Source organism: Octopus sinensis, linkage group LG7 (assembly GCF_006345805.1).
Source record: "Octopus sinensis linkage group LG7, ASM634580v1, whole genome shotgun sequence".
Lineage (NCBI taxonomy): Eukaryota > Metazoa > Mollusca > Cephalopoda > Octopoda > Octopodidae > Octopus > Octopus sinensis.
Genome location: NC_043003.1, coordinates 12,224,814 through 12,243,143, shown reverse-complemented (window position 1 = coordinate 12,243,143; position 18,330 = coordinate 12,224,814). Strand labels below are relative to the sequence as shown.

Here is an 18,330-nt window from a genome sequence, read left to right as displayed (position 1 = left end):
TAGAGGGTAAAGGACCCCTTTGGTGATGAATGACTATGAGATTGCACCTAAAAAATTCCCCTCTGAAGCACAAGTCCAGGCAAGGATGTTTATGGAAGACCAGTAATCACCTATGTATACCAGCCACCCCTCTCCATGCCACAGATGTTATCCAAGAAAAAAAAGCAAAGGCTGATACAGCTAGGCAGTGATGTCGCAACTAATTTCTACAGCTGAGTGAACTGGAGTAACGTGAAATAAAGTGTCTTGCTCAAGAATACAACACACAGCCTGGTCCAAAAATCGAACTCACTACTTCATGATTGAGAGCCTGACGCTCTAACCACTGAGCCATGTGCCTTTACTAAATAACCCAACACATTGAGAGATATTATGATCTCTCTACAATATATAATCATAATTTAACAATGTATGTTTGAAAGAAAAAAAAAGAAAACTCTTTTCTGTGTTCATTCAGTTTTTTCTTTGTTTTTTTAAAATATATTTCACTTAATAAGACATGAGACAGACATTTCTGCTTTAACTCTTTTGTTAAAATACACTTTCTTTTGAACTACATTGACTTAATTCATTTTGAAAGTAATGAAGTATATTGTAAAATAACTTAGCTATCATTAAGCTGATGTTCGGAACATAGACATGAAATTTTAATGCAAAATTTTAATTTAGATATCTTCAAAACAGGAAGTATGTATCATAGAACCAGAGGTAGTCACAAGCAGGCTGGTACCAAAGGGATTAAATACACCTTGCCATTCTGACCTGGCTGGAATATTTACAGTTCAAATATGTCCTATTATTGCATGATGCTCTCACTGTTGATAACTGCTTATTTGGGAAGAGAGAATGGTACCTCCTGTCAGTATACCAGGTAGTATGAGGCAAGTAGAGATTTATAGGTATTTTGCATTGAGTGTCATGTGATTGTGTTTACAATGTAATCATTATAAATTAGTTCTGACGTGTGTGTGCATGCGTGCATGTGTGTGTGTGTGTGTTCAGAAAATCATGTGACAATCCACTGAAAATTTGCTGACAATCATAAATCCAGGATATATCGTTTTGAGTCAAAAGTTCTGTAAGATTTTGGTAACTTATTTGCTTTATTTGTCAAGTTACAACAAAAGCAGCCAAGCATTCAAACAAGAAGCCATTGAGTTGCACTGTTTGAAGCCACCTTTCTGCCAGTTCTTTTGATTCCATGTTGGCACCTGTTCTTGTCCTTCATGATGAAGAACACTTTCCACTGAAGCTTCTACCTTTTCTTGGTTGATGAAGCATCACAAGATAAAGAAGTGATCCATGGATTGGAACAAATAATAATCAAAGGGGAGTAGGTCTGGACAATATACTGGGTGTGGCACCAGTTCAGTTCCTTCAGTTTATCTCAAGACATTCAAGCAGCGTGAGGTCTTGAGTTATGTTGTTGTAGAAGAGGTCACTTTCTTTTAACCAATGCCAGATATTTTTGCCACTCAATGGCATACGTCATCATCATCAACATCGTTTAATGTCCGCTTTCCATGCTAGCATGGGTTGGACGGTTTGACCGAGGTCTGGGAAGCCAGGAGGCTGCACCAGGCTAGAGTCTGATCTGGCAGTGTTTCTACAGCTGGATGCCCTTCCTAACGCCAACCACTCCATGAGTGTAGTGGGTGCTTTTTACGTGCCAGGCAAGGCTGGCAACGGCCACAATCGGTTGGTGCTTTTTACGTGCCACCGGCATGGAAGCCAGTCAAGGCAGCGCTGGCAACGGCCACGATCGGTTGGTGCTTTTTACATGCCACCGGCACAGGTATCACAACCACAATTTCCATTTGATTTTTTGACGTCCACTCCAAATATTCAGAACACAGGTTAGCATCACTAGTTTGACTGTCTGGAATGAACTTGTAGTGAATTATCCCATCATAATTCCACCAGATACAAAGCATCACCTTATGTTTGAAATGCACATGTTAGGAGACAGGATCCGGAAGCTGAATCTTGCTTAATGACTGCTTATGCATGTTAGAATTGCGGAAAAATATCTCCCTCGGATTACTACTTGTTCCAATCCATGGCCCACTTCAAAAAGAAGGTAGAAGCTTCAGTGAAGGAGTTCTTTGCCTCAGAAGACAAGAACTGGTATCAGCATTGGATCAAAGAATTGGCAGAAAGGCAGCTCGGATGGTGCAACATTATGGCCTCTACTTTAAATGCTAGGCTGCTTTTTTTGTAAGTTGATGAATAAAGCAACTAAGTTACCAAAATATTGCAAAACTTTTAACTCAACACAATACATGCTGGTATAATAACCTCAACATTCATTCTTACCATTTTACCTTTAGGAAAGCTAAATATTCATTGTAACAGATTTAACCATCATTTCGAAAATGGAAGGTGGACACATTGATAGTGAAACATCATTACTTTATGCACATGTGTGAAATATCCAGATGTAACATTTGTTTCATTGAGATAAAAGGTCTACTCTGTATAAGTGTTTAAATAAGAACATCTGCAATAAAACAAAAGAAGATAGGGACAGGAAATTACCAAATTGCTGCGTAACAGTTGCTTGCACTTTTGATACAAACAGATGTGTGTGTGTGAGGGGGCGGGGGAGAGAGGAGAGAGAGATATATATGGGAAATAAGTAAATAAAATATGTAGACAGTTAATATCCTAGTAAAAATCTCATCAAAATGTCTATCATCCTCTATATCCAAATGATTTAGAGAGAGAGAAGTCTCAAGAACAAAACAGAGGGGAAATATGGAAGAGGAAGAAAAGAAAAATAACTTGGGAGAGCGAGAGAGAGAAAGAATATATGAAAAGGAGAGAAAGAGAAATTTCTTTATTTTCTCCTTAATACTGCTAATTTCTTCAGATGAAAACACTTTCCAAAATGCTTCATGAAACAACAACAATAATAATCATTTTGTCTTTCAAGTTTTAGTTAAGTCAGTCAGATGTTCTTTGAAAGGAACAACACTCCAAAATTACACAACCGCCCATTCTTTCTTTATCACAGTTCTTCCAGAAGAAGGCAAATTACTTGATTTTAACATTTAAATTCTGGTTCAGAAGTATCTTATCAAGATAATAATGGCTCAATTAACTCCCACTAATTAAATACATTTATATTAAAATGTAAACATGTTTTACATGCAGCACATTGTCTATAAAATATTTTGCTCCTAACTATAAACTTCTAGAATTTTCCCTTTTTTTTTTATATTTTCTCTCTCAGTTTGAACTTTCTAGGTTTATTATTTCAACAACTTTCAGAGTTATTTTTTTATTTATTTATTTTTATTTGCTTCTACTTTTTAACCTAAATGCTTCAGGGTCCCATATTCTCATTTGTTCAAATGGGCAATGAAGAATCTAGTTTTGGGTGGAATGACTCATGAAAGCTATACAAACCACATAGAGAGGTGCTAAATATCAGATATGAACACAGTGAAGAAGTTAAAGAAGAAATGTAGGAGGATATGTATAAAAAAGAAACTATCTTTCCACAACCATCGGAGTGTGAAGTGCACCTCACTAACAGAGATTCGTGAGATGGTTGTGATCTGTAAACAGTTTTGAGTAGAAACCGGAAAAAGAAGTATGAACATGCAATGCACATGTGCACACTGAATTTTTAAAACGGAAGAAAGGAATAAAAACGCAATGCACATGTCGAAATAAAACAGAAGAGGAGAATAAAAATGCAATGTGCATGTCAAAATAAAATGGAAGAGAATAAAAATGCACTGTCAAACAAGTAATATGGTGGTGTGCATTCCACATCTGACACCCACTATTATGCAGCTTTGCTGCAATTTTCTTGTTTGCATCCTATTTGTTGAGACAGCACTGCAAAAGATATGGACCTGAAAACAATAGTTCTGTATACTGACAAGTTTGATCTCAATGAAGACATAAAAAAAAAATAATAGTCTTAATGCTTCACAGCAGGATGAATAAAATTGTATTTAAAAACATGACTAAGAATGAAATACTGGAGTAGAATGGTCCTCAAGAGATCTGTGGCATCAAGATCAGTATGCTGGAAAGGAGACGGCAGGAACTTAGCATTGTTAAATGAGTTCAAAGACAAAGCACAATGAATTTTATGTAGAATAAAACAAACCACCATAGTTGAGTTCAATCAGAAACATTAGGAAATAAAAGAAAATGTTAAAATGAATAAGAATAAAAATAGATTATTAAATCATCTCTCACCGGACTTTCATCTTCAAGCCACTCTCTTAGAAATTTTAATGCACTTGAAGAAGCATGATCCAGGATTTGCTGCTTATTTTCACATTGCTCCAAAGTTCCTTTTAAATCTTCCAATAGGAATATAGCTCTGGCATTCTGTAAACGGCCCTTCACTGTAGGTCTTGTAGCTAAATTGCTGTTTCGATATTCACGTTTTGTACCTGAAAAAGATTTTTAAAAAATGATATGTTCAAAAGTTTTAATAACACATGATATATATTCTAAGTAAGGCAACTGCTTTCAAACTTCAGTGTTTGGAAATCAGATTTGTATGGTAAGTAAATGAAAAACAACTCTGCCTAATCTCTAAGCCAAACATCAAATTTGGTTTTCTGATGATCTGATGCTGAATATAGAACATGATGACTTAAAACAATGACAGTTAAGTGTCTCACCTGAAGAGAAAATCCCACACCTGAAACAAAAATTTTACACCAAACTAACAAGAGAAACTATATATAGAAAGAGCAACCAAACATCCCAAAAATCATACTCTACCATCTTAAACAAAGAAGCCCTTAGATGACACGTAATCCAAAAAAAAAAAAGGTACCAGTTGAACACTGGGGTTGACATAATCGACTACCCACGCTACCAAATATTTTGTCTCTAGCATTAATGAACAAGAACTGAAATATTTGAAAAAGTATATTTCATTCTGATATATTAAACATTGCTATTGGTTTAAGGGTATCTTTATCATGACAGTTTTAACATTGAATTTTTACAGGTTTGACAAGGTTTGAATCATCATATTGCTATTCCCTTTGATCTTGCACCATGTGATGTTTGGGCTTCTCTGATCAGACCTGTCTTTCCTTTCTCAGGTCTTTCTGCTATGATTTACGTTTTGATACTTTTTAGTTTAATAGAGCAAGCCAAAGCAACCACATCTCCTGCGCATAATGGCTAGGTGGCGAGCTGGCAGAAACGTTAGCACACTGGGTGAAATGCTTAGCGGTATTTCGTCTGTTTTTACGTTCTGAGTTCAAATTCCACTGAGGTCAACTTTGCCTTTCATCCTTTCGGGTTTGATAAATTAAGTACCACTTGCATACTGGGATCAATCTAATCGACTGGCCTCCTCCCCCAAAATTTCAGGCCTTCTGCTAGAATAGAAAAAAAAAAAGGCTAAATGCCCTTTTCAACTGAACATTGATTTAATCTATAGCCAACATATATACATTTCATTTCTTCCTAGATTCTTGTTTTACATTTTACTTGATTCAGTTATTGAATTGTCACCATGCTACAGCACCACCTTGAAAGGCTTAGGGGTAAGTTGCACAAATTGCCCACCCACCCAACGTACTTCTTTTTTAAAGCCTGATACTTATTCAACTGGTCTTTTTGCCAAGCCACAAAGCTACAGGGATGTAAACAAACTAACACTAGTTGTCAAGCAGCAACAGTGGGACAAATACAAAGATATACACATACACACGCATATATATGACAGGCTTCCATACCATTTCCATCCACCACATTCACAAGGTATTGGTCAGCCTTGTCCCAGACTACACTGGGATCGAACCCAAAACCACATGGTAGCAAAACAAGCTTTTTAACCCCACAGCTATGCCTGCACCTATTCTGAAGACTGCATATTTACTACCAATCATGTCCCATACAGCATCACACTTCTTTCATTTGCAGATAGCCTTCCCTTTTTTTCCTTATGTATTGGAGCCTTTTTTTTCACTATAACTTTCACTATAACAGTCTATCTCCACTACTCGTTAAGTGACTTAATTAACACAAATTATCAACTACATCTGGTGAGATAACTGAAGCCTTCATGGGATTTATTTCCCAGATGTCTTATCATTAACTATTCCTGTACATTTAGTACAGCTGACCATTTCTCTAAATTTAAGGCATCTGAAATTATGGTTCCTTATCAGGCTTCCAGAACGTTGTACAACACCTTTTTACATACCCGTATATAGAATGTAACATATATTTTAAATTAAACTTTTCTTTTTGCTTTTATTTTTGTACTCTTTCATTTCCTTAATTATAAACAGAATTTAATATTAAATACCAATCATGTCAGGCAACATGTTTAGCAACATTTCGTTCATCTTCACATTCTGAGTTCAAATTCCACCAAGGTCAACTGCTTTTAATTTTTTCAGGGTTGATAAATAGAGTACCAGTTGAGTACTGGGGTCGATGTAACTGACTTACCCTCTTCCCCGAACTTGTTGGTTTTGGCCCAAAATTTGAAATCAATATTAAATATTATATAAGAGAATGAAAATTGAATCAAAGTAATTTTATTTTAAAATTTTATCAAGTACTGGAAAGAAACCTTATATGTTAATATACGTTTATCATACTATTATATACGAGCCCTACGTTTATAGAATATTGAATAAAAGGAAAAATAAAAGAGGTTGCTAAGTTCAAAGCCATCTGTTAAATGTTAACTAGTGCAGTAAAGACTACAAAAACATCCAGTTAAGTCAAGGATATAGGTCTTAAATGTAATAACAGCAGAGTGCCATACACTAGATTTCAGACAGAGGTTAAAACAGACTGGATTTTCATTCCCTGCTATAATGAAATTAGGAAATATATTTCTAAGAAATGGTAAAGAACTTTCAAGTTCAAATTGCATTGTGTGTGCACCACCAGTATTTAGATGAATTAAGCTAAATAAACAGTTGATAAGTACAGTTGAAGTTGTGGTTTTTCCAATAAATATTTTGTAACTAAAAACCTGCTGAGCATTTATAAAATACAAATACACACTGCACTAAAATATACTACAACACACACACACACACTCTCTCTCTCTTTCACTTCTCATTCACTCTCTCTCACTTATTTGACAAACAAGAATGCACTTGAGCTAATGAAGTAACCTCAATGTGATCTCTCAATCTGGCAGAAATGACAGCCAAATCTTCAAATTACTTTGTATCACCTTTGAGGAGAGAGAGACATAGTGAGCAATGTAGTCCCTGCCATATAATAAATATGGGACAGTCAAGCTGGAATGTCTTTGATCATGATTTTGTTTCATCAGAGCTGACCTCAGGCTGAATAACAATAACTACAATAATAACTTCCATTCTCTCAACAAGCCAACAGAGGGGCCTGTACATGCTAGAAATAGCAGCTGAGTCTCCTTTAAATCATGCCCTACTGTCTTAAGGGAAAGTGAAATATACTGAATAATGTAGTATCTGATAGCTATCCTCCTCACCCCATATAAAGGTCATGGGTCTGCTCAAAGAGGGATGGCTAACCTTGGACTAAACAACAACAAAACCACTCAAACAACAACAAAACCACACTCACCAATACAATGTCAAGAGCTGAACTTCCATTTCTGTTCAAATACATTTACCCCAACCATCATGCTAAACATTTAACCCAATCTTTTACACTAGATTTGCATTCCTTTGGAAATTTCTCCTCTCCTATCAAAATCAATTTAAATACCAAGTGTACAAACCACCTATAGTTATAGCTGAGACTGATCTCAAACTGACCTGATGTTACAAAGAGTATGTCCTTGAAGAACCAGTGAATGGTGCCACAAGGACTTTGACAAACATAACTGATTGACTAACTGAATGATTAACCTATTGAGTGAAGAAGTGAAACAGAACCAGTGCATGTGTTTTACAGGCAATATCAATTCTCTTAATTTGAGAAAGAATTTAAACTAGTCAAAAAGCACCAACTGATCGTGGCTGTTGCCAGCCTACCCTGGCACCTAAAAAGCACTATCCGTATGTGGCCGATGCCAGTGCCGCCTTGACTGGCTTCTGTGTCGGTGGCACATAAAAAGCACCAACTGATCGTGGTCGATGCCAGCCTCCCCTGGAATGTAAAAAGCACCCACTACACTCACGGAGTGGTTGGTGTTAGGAAGGGCATCCAGCAGTAGAAACACTGCCAGATCAGACTGGAGCCTGATGCAGCCTCCTGGCTTCCCAGACCCCGGTCGAACTGTCCAACCCATGCTAGCATGGAAAACGGACGTTAAATGATGATGATGATGATGATGATGATGAATATGCTTTGAAATGTTTGTGGAAATACTGTAGATTATTTAAAGGTAGAAACAAATTGTTGTTGTAATACATATATAACAATATTTGAATTAACAATAATAGTGCTTAGCATGAACATCAAAAGCAATATTTTATCAATCTGATTATTAAATAAATATTTATCAGATTTGAAGTAATATAATCAACTGGTTAATATACTTTCCTGATTGCTGGAAAAAAATTAGCTGTAATTATTATGAAAAATTTATATTTAAAAGCTTCAGGTAGTTTAGTCATAAATTGCATTAGCTTTTAAAGTTATTTTAGAAGTAAAATAATTAGCATTTTTTTTTTTCAGTGTGACAAATTATTAAGAATATCTACAAGCTATTGTTTGAATTGAAGTTAAATATTGTTTGTAAGTTAAAATTATTGTTAACAAGTTTTTAAAGTTACAATTAAATTTTTAAATATTTAAAATAGTTATAATGCTTTTATGTCAGACTTGCTTAACAGGTATTCAAATTTTAAATTAATGAATAAAAATAAATGTTAACTCTCCATAAAATAATATAACAAAGGAATAAACTTTAAAAATGATATTCAATAAAAATCCTTCCAAAACATAAGATTTTTCAAAAAAATGAATGGTGGGAGTAAATGAATAGACGAAAGAAGTTAAGACTTCTGCTTCTCATCCATATGTTGTCTATTTCTAAGACTGAATTGGGCATGATGGTCCAACAAGGAACTACAGAGGGGTGGGGAAAAAATCTTTTTATACAATGGGGTAGACTACTTCTGTAATTATGAGAGAGAGAGTGGGGGAGTGTCATCTGCCAAAACATATAAATAGTTTTTAAATCAGTAGCATTTCAGATCTTTTGTGTTTCAGGTCTTCATATTAGACAAATCTAACAGCTGATTGCCAAATAGCAGCTGATGAGATGTCGCACCGGTTCCTTTCTCCCATCAACTTCTTCTCTTCTTGAAAGACCTTATCTTAGTGGGTGATTGATTGCAATCATTAACCCTGATTAATTTCTTGATGATGCTATCAAGTGTATTTGTGAATTTTAAGTGGTCAACAATCAGGCAATTTTTATATTTGTTCAAAGAACATTAGTGATCAGCTTCTTGAAGTAATCAACTCATTTAAAAAGATCTAGTTGTTTACCAAAAATTGCAGTTCCATTGTTTAAACTCTTTCATGAAAACATGTCCAGTAAGAAGGAAGTGCTATCTTGCATGGTAAGGGCATCCATGTGAAGGCATCCTGGTAAGGGCAACTGGCCATAGAAAATCTGCCTTACGAAATTCTGCCTGACCCATGTAAGAGTGGAAAAGTGGATGATGATGATGATGATGATGATGACGGTGGTGGTGGTGTAAGTGTACATATTTTGCAACTAGAATAAAATTTTACTTCCTACAGGAAATTTTCTGAAAATTAAAATATTTAAAAAAAAAAAAGAATGTGCAATTAGAAATATAAACGAAAGCACAAGGAGTGAAAAAAGAAGTGGTTAGATAAGTTATTAGAAGCATATTAGTTGAAGACATGTTAGTATAACAAAAATGACAAAGTAAGCATGTGATGTTCCATCACAGATATTTTCTGTTCAACTTGAAGAAGAAAAAAAAAAACAGAAAAACCTTTATTACTCCATTATATTCTCATATATGAATTACAAATGAGATTAAATGGAAAATAATTTCCTTTGAAGACACTGCCCAAGCTGTTTATTAACTAGCTTTCACATTATAGATACATAAATACCCAAGTAAAGGGCAGGATTCTTAGGACTGGCGCTCCACGGACAGTAGGTTTACTGGAACGGAGTGGAATTAGGGCTGAATAACAATAAAGATGTTGCTAACATGTTTCCATCACCATTGTCAACCATTTCATAAACTGCTCTCTTTAATTTATATCAATTAATGTCATAATAATAACTAATTTAACCATCTGTGTTCATACTTAGTGTAAAACAAAATTCATGAAAAACAAAATTTATTTTACTGTAATATTTGTCCAGGGATATCGCTCGTGGTCTTACAGCATTTAAAGCATAATATTTATCAGGGGCAGATGAAAATCATCCTAGTAGCAGCTGATGAGAATGTTAGACATGCAATTCTGCAGTAAATATGCTTTTTGCAGTGTTTTTACATGAGATAACTATTTTAATCTATTATTACTGCTATTTCTGTTGCACATAATGGATTATTGTTCAGCCATGTGGCTATTCACAATACTGGTGATTGTTCATTCACAGTTTTTCTGTGTCAGTAGGGACAGATTTCATCTGAGCATGTATTTATTGTGAGTACACGCTACTGACAATGCCCAATGATACAGAAATGCATGTAGCATTCTTAACAGCCACTGCTAGGATGATTTCCTTCTGCCTCCAATACATATTGCATTTTTAAATGTGGCATGTCCCATGAGAGATATTCGAGTGTGGTTGATGCCAGTACTGCCTGACTGGCACCTGTGCCAGTGGCACATAAAAAGCATCATTTGAGCGTGGCCAATGCCAGTGCCACCTAACTGGCATCTGTGCCAGTGTCATATAAAAAGCACCATTCGAGTGTGGCTGATGCCAGTGGCATGTAAAAAACATCATTCGAGCATAGCTGATCCCAGTGCCGCCTGACTGACTCCTGTGCCAGTGACATGTAAAAAGCACCCACAACACTCTCAGAGTGGTTAGTGTTAGGAAGGGCATCCAACTGTAGAAACCTTGCCAGATCAGATTGGAGCCTGGTGCAACCTCCTGACTTGCCAGTCCTCAGTCAAACTGTCCAACCCATGCCAGCATGGAAAGCAGAAGTTAAATGATGATGATGATGATGAAACACCATAGTAAAATTACTTTTTGTGATGTATTTACATTATGTCACACAGATGGTTATTTTAATATATTACAGCTTCAGTTGCATGTAATGAATACTTAATTTATTGAAATTATGATGGTAAACTACGAAATTAGTGCATGTATAAGCTAAGACTTTTAATATTTCATTGAAAGTGATGAAACAATGATAGCTGAGTAAGCAAATATGGAAAAAAGAGAAGGTGTGCTGTTCTTAAAGGAAATTGATTCAATGCCTTACCAGAAAATTTTTGTTTCTCAGGAGGTGGCTGAGAGTACACTGGAAAGGAATTTGCAAAATTAAAGCTGTGTAATTTCTTTTGTATTCAACAGATATGTATATATATTGTCTATAATAATCAACCATTATCAAACCGACATTTTGTCTCTGCTTTACTTAGAGTGTTAAATTTATTCACAACACTGATTATGTCAGCTTATTTTAGAACTGTTCATGTTCTGCTCTCTATTACATTTAATACTTATTTTTCCGAAAAAGAATTATTACTTTGTTTCATTGAGAATTCAGATACTCTATTTTTTTTTTAATCCCTATTACTATTCAGGGGGGAAAAAAACAACAACCTTGTATGACACAAAGAATCTACTTTTGTATCTTTCTAACAACTTTGCAGGAATTTTCAGTATTGCATTAAAATATCAACATTAATATAACGAAGCAGAAATTATGCAAAAAGTTAGAAGAAACTACTTCAGTATTAGGTAAAAGTGATATATTTATTTATACAAATAGTATAAATATACAAACATGTTTTATACATGCACAACCCATGCCAGCATGGAAAAAAAGATATTAAATGGTGATGATGACGATGACAAACTATAATGATAGTAAACTTTCCAAATAATGGCAAGGTTAGGGATTTGAGATAGAGGTATTGAGAATTTTCTGTTGTCTGGGAAGTTGTTTCTTTTTAATGCATTTATTACAAATGTAACTGGGGACCCAGTTGATAAGTTGCAAAGATACAATATGTTGAATATCACACAATTCACTAAATGTACAGAAAACAATTAGGAACTTTAATTTTTTTTTTTTATTTTGAAAATGATAGATAACAAATATGTCATCATTATGGGAATTGTACAGCAATAGAATAAGTGAAACATTTTAAGGTTAAAGGATCATTTTCAAATAAAATAAACAAAAATATTTTTATAATAAAAAAATATTAAGAAAGTATTTTAAGTTTGCCTAAACAAAATCGATAAGACATTTGTGTACATTAACTGACTAGAATGATTTATTTCCCCTTGTTCAAAGATTTATGAGTTGATGCCTATGGTGAAGGATTATAGCAGAACAACTGGGAGTTTCCACAAGTTTCTGTTGTAAGCCATTGACTAGACCTATGGCTGAAGAAAGGTTTCAGCTGGTTTGACGGTGATATGGTAGTTGAATGGTAAAGTAGGCTTGGGAACACTACTATGAAAGATTGCTGAATAAGGAGAATGCCAGGAAGGGAGACAGACAGTCAGAGTCTATGTTAAATAGAGGATCAGTTATTGAAGTTGATAGCTATATAGCTGAAAGCGAGATTAAGGATATAGAGGCACGTAAAAGCACCATCCAAATGTGGTCAATGCCAGCCCCCTCTGGTTTTTGTGCTGGTAGCATGTAAAAGCACCATCCAAATGTGGTCGATGCCACTCCCTCTGGCCCGTGTGCTGGTGGCACGTAAAAAGCACCCACTACACTCCCAGAGTGGTTGGCGTTAGGAAGGGCATCCAGCTGTAGAAACACTGCCATATCAGATTGGAGAGTCATGTGCAGCCACCTGCCTTCCCAGACCCCTGTCGAACTGTCCAACCCATGCCAGCATGGAAAATAGATGTTAAACGATGATGATGATGATGATGATCCTGAAAATAAACAAGAGAAGTAAACTATATGTTAGTCAGTCACAAAATCAATCAGGTTAGCACAGCAATGTCGTCGTTAACTGTTGCAAAGGTAAAAGAGATGCTCTGCAAAGAAGTCAATTATGGAAGAGGCTGAACTCAGCTGTGAAAGAACAGGAGTTATAGCACAACTAATTAGGAAACGGATTAGTACAGACGAGAAGCAGTTCAGATTTGTGCAAGGACTAGGTACCACTGATACCCTCTTCCTGGTGAGAAAATTACAGGGTTTCTCAGCTAGGACAAAGGAATTATAACTAATGCTCCTTAAGATGGAAAAGCTTTTGATATGTGACCATATTTTGTAGTTTGGTGGTTGAAGAAAACTAGATGCAGATGAATAATTTGTGAGAGTCGTGTAAACCATGCAGAGAGATACCTTTTACAAATTGAGAGTTAACACTAAGTTCACTAAGGAATTTAGTATTGCAGTTACCTCCAATAATGACCACTCCTACTCATTTGAAATCTAAATATTTCTCGATGCTTCTTAAAATTCTTACAAATACTATTTTAAATTTGCATTTAACTCTTTAGTTGACTGTTGCCATCAAATTAATGTAAGTAACCTTAAAATAATCCTCTCTACCCAGTCTTTAACTAGTACTTATTTCATCAACCCCAAAAGGATGAAAGGCAAAGTACACCTCAGTGGAATCTGAACTCAGAATGTAGACACAAAATGCCACAATGTATTTTATCCAGTGTGCTAACAATTCTGCCAGCTCACCACCTTATAGTAAAATGTCATTTGAAAAAAACTTGACTGCTATTTCTAACAGTTTGAATGGCTGGGTAGAGTCTCCTTTGTTAGCTCATAAAGTAACTAGTGTATGAAAGAGGTGATGGAAGTTCAGGGGTCTATTACCTCTGTTGTCATCAAAAGTTTTCTTTCTCTGACAGATTGTATGAAGTCTATGTACTAAACATGGAAGTGATCATAAGGAAAACAAAATGTGTTGAGTACAATCCACAGGATGTGTTATGTTAACTTGTATAGAAGACAGAACACAGGTGAGCTGAGAATATAGTGTGATATTAAGGTATCATCCAGTATATATATATATATATATATATATATATATATATATATATATATATTATATATATATATATACATAGATAATGAAAGAATGGAGTCGAACGACGATTTAACAAAATTCCTTTATGCTCGACACATGTTTCGAAGACTGCATATTCTTAATTCCGAAGGAATAAAGGGTGCATTATGCCGTCTTCTCATCAGCAAAGACAAGGAACTTATGTCAGCATCATGATGAACAAAAACTTTTAGATGACTGCCCACACGGGGTCCATAGTGATAATGAGAGTTTCTTTAAAATATTCCGTTATAAGCAGTGACTTCAAAATTGGTTGGATGGATAAGATTCTAAAAAGTTCAAGAGTTCAAAAATGGTTGGAAGGGGCAAGTTCTAAGAATAGGGGAGTGACAGAGTGCAAGTCGTATGTATTGTTTGCTTTTGCCAATGAGATTGAGTGCCTATGTGTGTGTATGTATATAACTGCATTCGTGTCTATGTGTGTGTATATGTATGCGTGATTGTTTGTGTGGGGGGATAAATGCCAAATACAACAAGTGGTGAAGTGACAGGTTTGATATATATATCTTTTACTCTTTTACTTGTTTCAGTCATTTTAATGTAGCCATGCTGGAGCACTGCCTTTAGTCGACCAAATCGACCCCAGGACTTATTCTTTGTAAGCCTAGTACTTATTCTATCAGTCTCTTTTGTCGAACCGCTAAGTTACGGGGACGTAAAAACACCAGTATTGGATGTCAAGTGATATTGGGGGGACAAACACAGACACACACACACATATATATATATATATAATATATATATACAACAGGCTTCTTCCAGTTTCCGTCTAACAAATCCACTCACAAGGCTTTGGTCGGCCTGAGGCTATAGTTGAAGACACCTGCCCAAGGTGCCACACAGTGGGACTGAACCCAGAACCAAGTGGTTTGTAAGCAAGCTACTCACCACACAGCCACTCTTACGCCTATATATATATATATATATATATATATATATATATATATATATCATCATCATCATCATCGTTTAGCGGACGCTAAACGATGATGATGATGATGATGATGATAGAGAGAGAGAGAGAGAGAGAAGAAGAAAGACGACTATGTTAATAAATAATGGGCACTGGGTTAAAAAGTGTTGTGCTGTCACTAGAAAGTACTCATAACAGAAAAAGATCAAGGAGGAAATGAGAAGAGGAATTAACGAGGTCAGATCTCAAAATGTTGAGCCACAAAAACAAGATGGTGTATGAAGAAAGCAAGTGAAGGTTTGATATACAGCAAAGTCATCAACCCATGCTGACATGGAAAAAGAAGAGTAAAATGTCGATAACTTGAATCAAAGATATATTTCAGATTAATTCAATATCATTATTTTCATGAGTCTGAAAAGTATTGTTACACTTTTCATATTTGCAAATGCAGACAATTCAAAGAAAATTCTTTGAAATAATGATGTTGAAAATAAGAAGAAAATTATTAACAAATAATCTGATATTTGGTTGAAAAGACAGCTACAAAAGTCTATTACAAATACCCCAAAGAAAACAGACATAACATTATATAGACGTAACTGCAAATTTAAGTAAGTCACTTGCTTACAAGAATTTTTCAATTGTTAGGCATAACATTTTGACATTTACTGAGAAATCTTCCTCGGCTATTGTCATATTTTAAAAAGTTTAAAATGAAAAAAATATTATTTGTACAAGAGAGTACAATTATTTTATGAGTACAATGTATGGGGAGTAGAAAGTGAGAAACCGAAAATAAGAAAAGAAATTTCAAATCGCACTAACATTCTCTTGCCATTCTTTTTGAAGACAAAGCTTGTAAAATGCTTTGAGCAAAATTCTGTAAAGCCAAAATGAAAGTAAGAAAATCAATTAAAGAATAGATTTTCTCCAGTACAGTTATTAAAAAATAACAAATTTTAGTGACCAATACAAAAATTTCATTAGATATTGAGGACATTTATCTCAATCAGTTTCTTTTAGTTGAAAATAAACTATGCAGCTATGTGGATGTATCAATTCAATGTAATGCAAGCATGCACACAAACACACACTCACAATACTCTTGTTTTATTACCTCTGCCTTAGCAAAGGTGGAGGTATTGTTTTCAGCGGTGTTTGTTTGACAAGATATCTCAAGAACTGCTGGATGGATTTGGATGAAACTTTCAGGGATGTTTGGCCTCGAGACTGGCACAAACTGACTAGATTTGGGGATTGATTCACTACCGGACAAGGATTCTGGATTATTTTCCCGTTTTTTTTTTTTAATTAATTTTTGAGAGTGGTCAGGGTCATTTTTAGTATTTTCGTTTGTGAGAGCAGTCAAGTTTATTTCAGATATTCTCATTTAAAAAATCATCTCCAGCTAATCATTGAGAGGACGTTGATGTAGCCTTGGTGGAGATTTGCACTCTCTGGGTGCTCTTGTTTATATTTTATTCATTTACTTTTTACTTGTTTCTGTCACTGAACTCCAGTCATGCTGGAGCACCACCTTGAAGGGTTTAGTTGAACAAATTGACCCCAGTACTTATTTTTAAGTCTGGTGTTTATTCTATCAGTCTCTTTAGCTAAACCACTAAGTTATGGGGATGTAAACAAACCAACATCAGTTGTCAAGCAATGGCGGGAGGATAAACACAAACACACACATCTGTGTGTTTGTGTGAGAGAGAGAGACAGAGATAGAGAGAGACAATTCACTCACAAAGCATTAGTCAGTCTAGAGTTATAGTAGAAGACACTTGCTCAAAATGCTGAGCAGTGGGACTGAACCAGAAACCACATGGTTGCAAAGCAAACTTCTTCACCATACAACTATGATGTCTACACCCTACAAAAGATACTTTACATGAAAAATTATTCCTAACAGGAACGATACCTTATAACATTCACCCTTTTCCCAAAAAGTGAATGAAGAACTTCCAACTAATAACCAGAACTAATTCAACCAAGCTTCACCAAAGTCTTTCAGATCATTATTGTTATATCAAGTTAATACTAACCTTTTACTTTAGTGTACTAATACTATTCCAGAGTTATGCTTTAATGAAGATGTATAAGTTTAATAGTGCTCAATATTCCATTCATAGGTCCTAATTTCTCTTGACTATGTACGAAGCAAAGAAAAATATATTTTGTAGGGTAGTGGTTATAGAGTCAGTTTATCTTTGTATCTTACAAGATACAAATGTCATTGAGTCTGAAAGGATGAAGGACCTAGACTAGCTCCCAGGGCCCAATGTAGCCCTCAATGGTCTTCCATCAATAAATATATATTTTTCTCTAATTGACCTGTGTTTTAATTTTTCTGGTGCAGTCCCCTAAAAAAAAATCTAGGTTTTGGATCTGGCCCAGATATTAAAGTGGTTGAGAACTACTGGCATAGACAATGTGTAAAGTTTAACATTTCAGTTTTAATTAAAATTTATTATAATTTCTACTTTTGCCAATATATATGTAAAGGCACATGGCTCAGTGGTTGAGGTGTTACACTCACGATTGTGAGATCATGGGTTCGATTCCCAGACTAGGCATTGCATTGTGCTCTTGAGCAAAGCACTTCATTTCACGTTGCTCTGTAATCATATCATCAATTGACATGTGGCACACAGTGCACCTGTACAGGTAATGTCGATTTGATGGAGGGAGTGAGCTTATGTGTACACAAACATTTGATCACTATAAACAAATCATCTGTATTGGTTATTCGATAAGAAACTGTCGAACCTTCATGTGTTATCTAATGACGGGAGAGTCCATCATATATTTATATAGACAAATCACAAGATCAATTTGTTAAGAAACAACTATAGTCAATTATGTTGGTCCCCAGTATATTACAAGTACTTATTTTGTTATGGTTAGGAAGAGCAAAATCAATCCCTTGATTTTATACTATCTGATAATTAGAAAAATAATAATAATAAAAACTGATATTAATAGTTATTTTAATAGAAATATTAAAATTACTAAGTCTCTATAAAAGAGATTACGACAGCGTTTACTGGAAATTAATTGTTATCGCCATATTAATATGGCATTCTTATAGATACAAGAATAATCGCTGCCGCTGGTCAGCTCCATGAGGCCACCGCCTTAAGATAGCTATTGATACACGATCTGTATCCATTATAACCTTCGAAGGTTATAATGGATACAGATCGTGTATCAATAGC

At 35.1% G+C, this 18,330-nt stretch overlaps 1 protein-coding gene across 11 annotated transcripts in view; it reads right to left on the bottom strand.

The window, feature by feature from the left end:
• LOC115213920 (liprin-beta-1) overlaps positions 1–18,330 on the bottom strand; it is a 488,566-nt gene that overhangs the window by 394,938 nt on the left and 75,298 nt on the right. For 10 of the 11 annotated variants that reach the window (XM_036504518.1, XM_036504513.1, XM_036504519.1 and 7 more), the window contains exons 3-4: positions 11,391–11,429; positions 4,219–4,418 (exon numbers count right to left, since the gene is read on the bottom strand). In XM_036504518.1, coding sequence (XP_036360411.1) covers positions 4,219–4,418; positions 11,391–11,429 — 239 coding nt within the window. The remainder of the gene's footprint in view (positions 1–4,218; positions 4,419–11,390; positions 11,430–18,330) is intronic. The other variant, XM_036504516.1, reaches the window with a different exon arrangement.